This window comes from Ruditapes philippinarum, unplaced genomic scaffold (assembly GCF_026571515.1).
Source record: "Ruditapes philippinarum isolate M1 unplaced genomic scaffold, ASM2657151v2 ctg548_1_1_1_1, whole genome shotgun sequence".
NCBI lineage: Eukaryota > Metazoa > Mollusca > Bivalvia > Venerida > Veneridae > Ruditapes > Ruditapes philippinarum.
Genome location: NW_026861361.1, coordinates 259,539 through 269,266, shown reverse-complemented (window position 1 = coordinate 269,266; position 9,728 = coordinate 259,539). Strand labels below are relative to the sequence as shown.

The 9,728-nt window shown below is 32.3% G+C and overlaps 1 protein-coding gene across 1 annotated transcript; it reads left to right on the top strand.

Moving 5' to 3' along the window:
- Positions 1-1,382: 1,382 nt before the first annotated feature.
- Positions 1,383-6,174, top strand: LOC132715386 (cilia- and flagella-associated protein 97-like). Its single transcript, XM_060698385.1, has 2 exons — positions 1,383-2,655; positions 3,058-6,174. Exons 1-2 carry the CDS (start codon positions 1,516-1,518, stop codon positions 3,496-3,498), a joined length of 1,581 nt encoding a protein of 526 aa, XP_060554368.1. The 5' UTR covers positions 1,383-1,515; the 3' UTR covers positions 3,499-6,174.
- The last annotated feature ends 3,554 nt before the right edge of the window (positions 6,175-9,728 follow it).

Here is a 9,728-nt window from a genome sequence, read left to right as displayed (position 1 = left end):
TTAAAATAGCGTACTTGATTTGTTTGTTTTGCACGCGTTGTTTGGCGCTACATTGTGACGTCACGTAAACAATACTTTAAACGTCTGTATAGCGTTAACGACTGAATAAAAGATATTGGTGTTCGGATTCATTTTCTTAGTTAGACCATTTTCTTTCATTCTAGATAGTTTTCACAACAAAATTCGACAAAAAAATTGTTTTTATTTATCAGATTTCAAACAAAATGGCGCCTTCGATTTTCATTTTTTATACACAGCTTCCGTTATTCTGGTTCCCTGTCCAATTATGGTTCCAATAGACGTGCGCGGGTGACCAGTCTACATGCACGTCCGTTTTCAGTCAGAATTCCTCAGTTTTTATCGTTATCTTTAAATTCGAAAGGTTGCGATGTGTCCAATTCGGTACTTTGGACGAAAGTTTTCAAAACCATCACTTAGCAGGTACTCGCGTTACCGTAAAGCTCGCTTTGCGAGCCGGCCCTTCGGGCCAGCTCGTCGAGCTCGCTATTAATATCTTGTTGTTTTATAGCGAGCTCGACGAGCTGGCCCGAAGGGCCAGCTCGCAAAACGAGCTTTACGGTAACGCGAGTACCTGCTAAGTGATGGTTTTGAAAACTTTCGTCCGAAGTACCGAATTGGACACATCGCAACTTTTCGAATTTAAAGATAACGATAAAAACTGAGGAATTCTGACTGAAAACGGATGTGTAGACTTGTCACCCTCGCACGTCTATGGGAACCATAATTGGACAGGGAACCAGAATAACGGAAGCTGTGTATAAAAAATGAAAATTGAAGGCGCCATTTTGTTTGAAAAATCTGATAAATAAAAACAATTTTTTGTCGAATTTTGTTGTGAAAACTATCTAGAATGAAAGAAAATGGTCTAACTAAGAAAATGAATCCGAACACCAATATCTTTTATTCAGTCGTTAACGCTGTACAGACGTTTAAGTATTGTTAACGTGACGTCACAATGTAGCGCCAAACAGCACGTGCAAAACAATCAAATCAAGTACGCTATTTTAATGTCGCAAACGTTTTAAGTTTTACATTTATTCAACTTTAAATAATCTTTATTTCGCTTGAAAAAATATAGAGTGAAATAAAATAAACAAACAAAGTTTTATCACCGTTTTCAAAACTCGTTATTCATTTAACGACAGGGGCGGAGCCATATTTAACACAGTACGTGTGACGTCACACGCACTCGTCACTGCATTTGAAATAAAAATGAGCGATTATTTCATACTATTTAACGTTAAAAGTACATCGAGCTCGCTTCTAGGCTTTGCCTTTTTCATATTATTATATAGGAAGTAAAATACATAGGGGTGTTCAAGTGTTTAAATAAAAAAATATAGTGGTACTAAACCTTAGACAGGAAGTCTTCATTCCCGAGATCACGTTTCTCTCGAGATTTCACCAGTTGCTATATAACAACAAAATGTGACATTTCATATGTTCCAAGTAAACCCTATTTAAAATTGATTTAAGACACATTATTGATTAACAATGGATACAACCGAAAGTGTAGATTTTGACTTCTTTGACACACCAAGGGTTGACGACAGTTTAAGTCCACAATCAAAGAAAACTATTGACAAAAAGACGGTAAGCCCGACAAGTGCTTACAGGCAGAAAAAAGATGGCGACTTATCGCGTAACGGAGACAAGAAGAAAGCTAAAGTTAATTCTAAAAAGGAAGAGAAGTATAAGAGTAGTGACAATGACTTAAGTAGTTCAGAATCTGATTCAATAACACCACGCTATAAAACAAAACAATATGACCGCAATAACAGAAACAATAGAGCTAGTTCACCATCGGAAAGTTCTAGCGCATATTCTAACAGTGATTATTCTTCTGATGAAGATGAGCAAGAAAGGAAGTCTAGCAGTAGTGTTAAAAAGGAGAAATTAAATGTACATATGCCTAGGGCAAATATCGAGGCATGGAGTGAGGAACATCCCGGTAAGGAAAGAGAAAAACAAAACAAACATTCATATGAGTCATCTGACAGTGATATTGATCTAGAACATGAACCAGTTAATACATCTGATTCCAACCATAGAAAATCTAAGATTTCTCAGAATCGGAAGAAAAGAGGCAATGGTAAAAAAAAGTTAATAAGATCAAGCAGTTCATTTTCAAATAATAGTGATATCACTGATGTTTCCCCTCTAGAGAGCCCTGAAGGGAGTCCGAGATACTCACATAAACGTGATACAAAAGACAAAGGTAACAAGTCTGTGCAATATTCTGATAAGAATGTCGATCATTCTATAAATTTGGAATCTGATGAGATAGATTTAAGTATTTTAATGAAGTGTATGGCAGATATTGACAAAGAAAAACAAGAGAGACTGAAAGCAAACTCAAGGAGGGTAATGTTTGCACAACCTACTACAGGAGGAAGTAAAAATAGTAAAGGTAACTACACATTTTCTATGGGTCAGGCAAAGTTGATTGAAAAAGAAAACCAACGGCTTTTAAAGAAGATAATGAATCAGATGTCAGGTCCGGTCAAAAAAGCTCCAGGTACTATCCCACGTCAAAGAGAACAAAAAAGGAGAGGTGAACCCATTGTTCAAAGACTGACCCCTTCTGCTGTAAACCGTATGCGAGAACAGAGACGTATAGAGGAACAAAACATGGTAAGTATGCTCTTGTTTTATAACACAAAGATGCTTAGCATCTTAGAAAAATCCTTCTCTGCATCAAAAATACTTGTTCTGTAAACTATGATAAATGATAATAATAGCTAAAGTTATCCTATATTTCAGGTATAAAGTAACAAACATTATCACTTGTTTACAGCCATCTAGGCACATTACAAATTTTCCTTGTTAAAGAAAAAATATATCATGATAATAAGTTGTTATTCAAAACAAGCATTAATATTTTTTTATGGCAGTGGTATAGAATTTTTTGCAGACAAATGAAGCAGACATATGGATTCTTTTAACTCTATTGCATAAAATCTGAACTCACAACCACTAGCTTCCAAATATATAAAGACAATACCAATATAATGTCCTTGTTTTTTACCTTTTCAGCAAATGCTCAATAGGTTACAAACAGTTAGGCCATCAAAAGGAATGTCGAGATCTGAACAAATCACTGAGGCAGAACGTCAGATGTCATATGGAATTCCAGGTGGCACCCTGATTGTGCAAGGTGACAGTTCCCATTATGAAACAAGGTCTTTCAGACCTCTACACAGTTCCATGAGCCAAACAGCAGGATCTACTCAAAGGTCAAGGCCATCAAGTGCTAAATCCAATTCTTCATTTGTTATAAGTCAAGGGAAGAGGTCACGACCTTCAAGTGCAAAGTCAAATGCATCAGTGAGGTCAAATGTCTCAGTAAGGTCAAATGTCTCAAAAATGTCAGGTGTTTCAATGCGCTCAAATATGTCTACATCAGGTGTAAGGAGATTGGCCGATGGTAGAATAGACAGAAGACCTGTTTGGGATGATAGATTTTCATTCTCTTAAACATTCAACTTTCAAGAACAATGAAAGTATATTCTGTCTGTCTTGCATAAATCTCATGTATTAAAGGAGCTCTCCCCAGGAAAAAAACGAAACATTTAAATTTAAAATTATTACATAGATCAAGTCTAGCACTTAAAATGTAAAAATCTGCAAAGGATAATAAGGAATATGCTAATAAGGAAATTGTAAAACAATTTATGAGTGATAAACATGTGAAAGAGTTGTAAAGCTTTTCATTTTTGGGTCATTTTGCACAAGAAAAAATGATTACTTTGAAAAAAATATGGTTGAGGAAATACCTTAAAAATATGCACACAAATTATTGGATCAGACTTAATCAAATGGTATAAAAATCTTAAAAAAATATTTCTAGTCTCATCAAAAAACCTTAGTGAAGTCCCTTTAAAGAATTAAAAAAAATGTCAGGAAGCATTTAGTTTCTGTCTCTTTTTAAAGTTTTTATAGATTATTTTTGTGACTTTATGTATTGTTGCATGAATCTTGGTCATAATCCATGTATTTGTACATGAATTATGATCATTGTCCAAAAAAGCTATATTTCAAGCCTACTTTAAACAATTTTAAGAATTCAGGTTTTACTTTTCCAAATGAAAATTCTATGGAAAAATCACAAAATATTTCAGATGAACAGTAAGTTAACCATTTTTTTTGTCAAAATACAATTGTTGTTGATTTTCATAACCTGTGTCAATTTTCTGTATTTTCAATTCAGTTAGAAATTATGTCAGTAATGTGGGTGATAAATGATATGTTCATATGGGTTAGAGACAATGTAAATTTGTTTCATTGATTTATGCTAATTTAAATGTAGCTTTTTCTCTGGCAATAGTCACTTTAAGGCACAGCATTCATAAATTTCTAAGGTTGTGAACATAAATGTGAACCATTTGCATATATGTTAAAAACCATGATTTTTATTTACAGATTTTGAGACTGCATATAAAATACTAAATTTATAAATTATGATTTTTTTTGGAGTTGTAGTTATGATAAAATGTTAATGATAATTTGGGGCTAAAGTCTAGGCCAAATGAGATACATTTATTCTATAAGATAAAAATAGAGATCACAATTTTCATACTCATTGCCTTCAGTGTCAGTCTTTTTTTTCTTTGTACATGTACATGTAGCTTTTTAATTGTAAAGAATTTTTTTTATTTTACTTAATGTTAAGTGCTTTCTTGGGAGAAAAAATGTGAGTAACCATGCAATATTGTGGCATTTAATATTTTAAAGTTAATGAACACATCAAACCACTAATACTGTACATGACCTCATTTTGTATATTAACTTACAAACATCATCAGTACCATAATGTATCATAGCTACACATTTTATTTTCTGTAATCTTATTTTGCTTTGAATCTGATGCTTGCAATTTAAGTTATATTATATAGGAACTAAAAATTTAGTGCAGTGGCAAACAAAGTGTGGAATACACAAATGTAGTTTTAGCATACCACTTTAAATAGCAGTTTTTTTCGCACTATATACATTGTATAAGTGTTTGTTTTATTCTTAAATAGAATAAGTGCCATGTTTGATTTAGATAGGTTTTAAAAAATCATATACTGCATTTGTATTGATATTTTTGTTCATTATTAGATAAAAGCAAAGAAATAGTGATGTCTCATGCATTTGTCAATATTGACATTATTTTATCACAATTATATAGTCCCATTTTTCTAACAAACTTGTTATTATATTATAAAATAATACATGCGGTCATCTTTTAGCTCAGACTTACATATCACTTTTTACCATTGTTTACCATCATTATCATTATATTGAACAAAATTCAAGCTCTAACTTGTAGCAACTGTTGTTAATTAAAACATTTGCTTTTAATCTACTTGTATAACAATCACAAAAGAAAGAGGTGTGGTAACAAAAATACAATGTATTTATGTACCAACCTGTATGAAAATTGCCTGAATTTATGACAATTCAGACATTATGACAATCAATGACAAGATTTGTAAAGGATAAAAAACCAGACAAGAATATTGATGAATATGAAGTTTTCCAACTTGTGGCACATTTTCATATTTGAATTTCATTACATGTATATGTACATGTATATTATGAAGACATCTAAATCATTTTGTTGCTCATTTTAGTAATACATGTTACACATATCATATACTGTAAATTGTTACCATTTGTTAAACTGCCTTGTTAAATAATTAAACATCATCCTATCATTTTTAAAAATTGAACAGAATTTTTTTTTTGATTTTATGAAAAATCCTGTTTTGGTATGCTTCTAAAAAAATTTATGATGAAAGACCATATTTTTTCCCATAATTATCCTGAAAGAAAAATGTTTAGAAAACTAAGGTAGGGTCTTTCTTTGATACATGCTTGCTAAAGTTTTACTTTGAAATTTGGTAAGCTAATAAATGTTATAAAGCTAAATTCAAGGTAAAGTAGATTAAAGAAAAATATATAGATTGATGAAAATTTGGTAATCAGTTTTAAGCTAGCCACCCAATTGTAATGGACTTTGGCAACAATGTTCCACTTTATAATATTATGTCAGTTAATGAAAACTGTTGGTAACAGTATATGACTGTGATAGTTTATTAAAGTTGATTTGTTATAAATTTTATGTATACAATTTTCTTCAGATGTTTTTTTATGCCCCCGGGCATATAGTAATTGAACCGTTCGTCCGTCGGTCTGTCCAAGCAAACATTTTGGGTTTAGGGGCTATATAATTATAACAGTAAAGAGAACAAAATAGGTTCATTCCATGATCAAAGGGTTTATGGGCTAGTAGCCCTATAGCCCTTAAGAAAACAAAGAAAATAGCCCCTAAACCCAAAATGTTGGAACGTCCGTCCGTCTGTCCGTACGAGGTTAACCTAGAACGGCAAGTTGGATTTTTCTTAAGTTGTACCTGTACCAATGGCTTCATAATTTACACACTTACTAATCCATACAAAGTATATGATCTGGGCAAGTTACATAACTATGGCTTCCATTTGCACCAAGTTATGGCCCTTTTCAGCACTTAGAAAATGAATAATATTAACCTAAACCGGCAAGTTGGAAATATCTTATGTTCTATCTGAACTAATGGCTTAATAACTTTCACACTTACTTATCAATACAATGTACATGATATTGCCAAGTTATATAAATGTGCCATCCATTTTCCCAGTAATTTCCCTTTTTATCACTTTGAAAATAGGGCCTTGTATGGTTAACCTATTCCGCCAAGTTGGATTTATCAAAAAATTTCACCTAATTACTTAATTTATTTAATGATATCTTTCATATTTGGTAGGTGGATACCTTTAACGGTCCTCTAATTTTTTGTGGCGTTAGGCGTCTCTAGGTCAAGGTCACTTGTGTAAAAAAATAAATCTAAACATTTCTGCTCATACAGCCTTTATTTTTAAGTTAATGTCTTTCATGTTTATAATAGTCATACCAAGGGAGGTCCTCTTCCTTTTCCTTTAGTAAGGGGTCATTTGGGTCAAGGTCACCAATGTCAAAAATAGATTTTTTACACTTTTACAGGTGTATTAACCTTATTCTATCGACAGATGTCTTGTATATTTTGTAGGAACATAAAATTGAGGTATTCTCATTTGGATGGAGGTAGGGGTCAGTTGGGTCAAGGTCACCAGTGCTAAAAATAGATTTTTACACTTTTGCTCATACAGCCTTTATTTATTGACAGATTTGTATTATAATTGGTAGGAAGATAACTTACATGGTATTCTTCCTTTGGATGGAGTAAGGGGTCAGTTGGGTCAAGGTCAACAGTGCTAAAAATAGATTTTTTAAACTTTAGCACATACAGCCTTTATTAGCTCGACTATTCGATAAGAATAAGTAGAGCTATTGCAGTCACCCGAGCGTCGGCGTCGGCGTAACCACTTATGTTAAAGTTTTTGTAATAGTTCAAATATTTTCAAAGTCCATAGACATATGGCTTTGAAACTTTGCACACTTGTTCACCATCATGACCCCAACCTGTAGACAGGAGGAGGTAACTCTATCAAGCATTTTGACAGAATTATGCCCCTTTTTCGACTTAGAATTTACGTTAAAGTTTTTGTAATAGTTCAAATATTTTCAAAGTCCATTGACATATGGCTTTAAAACTTTGCACACTTGTTCACCATCATGACCCCAACCTGTAGACAAGAGGAGGTAACTCTATCAAGCATTTTGACAGAATAATGCCCCTTTTTCGACTTAGAATTTACGTTAAAGTTTTTGTAATAGTTCAAATATTTTCAAAGTCCATTGACATATGGCTTTGAAACTTTGCACACTTGTTCAACATCATGACCCCAACCTGTAAACAGGAGGAGGTAACTCTATCAAGCATTTTGACAGAATTATGCCCTTTTTCGACTTAGAATTTACGTTAAAGTTTTTGTAATAGTTCAAATATTTTCAAAGTCCATTGACATATGGCTTTTGAAACTTTGCACACTTGTTCACCATCATGACCCCAACCTGTAAACAGGAGGAGGTAACTGTATCAAGCATTTTGACAGAATTATGCCCCTTTTTCGACTTAGAATTTACGTTAAAGTTTTTGTAATAGTTCAAATATTTTCAAAGTCCATTAACATATGGCTTTGAAACTTTGCACACTTGTTCAACATCATGACCCCAACCTGTAAACAGGAGGAGGTAACTCTATCAAGCATTTTGACAGAATTATGCCCCTTTTTCGACTTAGAATTTACGTTAAAGTTTTTGTAATAGTTCAAATATTTTCAAAGTCCATTGACATATGGCTTTGAAACTTTGCACACTTGTTCACCATCATGACCCCAACCTGTAAACAGGAGACGGTAACTGTATCAAGCATTTTTTTTACTATCAAGCACTAAGAATAGTCGAGCGTTGCTGTCCTACCGACAGCTCTTGTTTTAGATATTGTTACTGACAAGAATCTGAGCCAGGGGCATTTGTGTTTAACAAACACGTTCTTGTTTAAATGTGTGTTTATTTGTCCAAGCATAGATCTTAATAACATTGTAAATCATGGTCCAAGTAGAAGAAAAAAAGTTTTTAAACTGAGAACAATATTTGTGAAAAAGTCATACTAAGAAAAGTAAGACTATTTGTGTTGATGTAATTGAGATCACTGTAGCATATAGTTCATCAAAGATTCATAAAGTGCTAAACATTATGAAATAGTTGCATGTAGTCAACAGGTAATTTCTAAGGTCAATGTAACCTTAACACTTTTTTGTAGGATTCTGCATAATTCAAAATAGTACATTATCAAGAGACAGCAACAATAAAGTTTGAAGTTTCAAAAACATGTGTAGAATTTTTAGAATGTGTTCATCAAGAATAAAGATTTGAGAAAATATTTTGAAAACGGTATGTAAGAAAAATTTCCTTAGATGTTGTTTAATAGACTAAGAACATTTCCCTAATGATAGGGTAAGATAGGAACAATACAGCATGATTTTACTGAACATCATTTTGTCATCCAACAAATAATGATCTAATTATGATATAAAAGGAATTACATCAAAGTTGACTGTCTTATTATCACTTTGTGTTGTGTGGGCATTTTAACAAAACTTAAACTGTTTTCTTTAGTTTTAACATTTTGCCAAAAGTTATATTTTATTTTTCAAAAACTTTTTTTATATTTGTGTTTTCAAAAGGTTACTTATTAACCATATAGCTGAACCACTTTTTGCTTCTATTGCATTTTGAAAATTTAGTACAGTTAAAGTGCCTTAGTTTATTGTATAGAAGAAAAAAAAAACAACACTTTGTTCATATTTGGCTTCTTTTATGACCAATTATTTTACATTCTGCCCATTTCTCAGGTGATAATTGTTAAGTATGCCCTAAATCCATTATCAAAACAATATAAAACACATGTGTTAAAGACTTCCAGGAAATTTTTTATCTGCTTTAATTGTTTTTCAAGATGTGTCATGTTTCACATGCCTAGAACTTATTGCATTATTTTAGGCCTTCTTGTGAACATGTAGAAAAAAATGAATGATTTAATGTAGAAATTTCATAGCTCATAAATTTCCTTTATTTTTCTGTTCCTTACAAGGAAAAAGAAGTAAGCATATATTATGCTGTAACATTGAAATCTTACTGTTTGACGTTATATGTACATGTTGTTTCTAATTTATTGTTTATGTAAAATTAAGTTATTGTTGTTGGTGAAATAAGGTAAAATATACTCATTCTTTAGATAG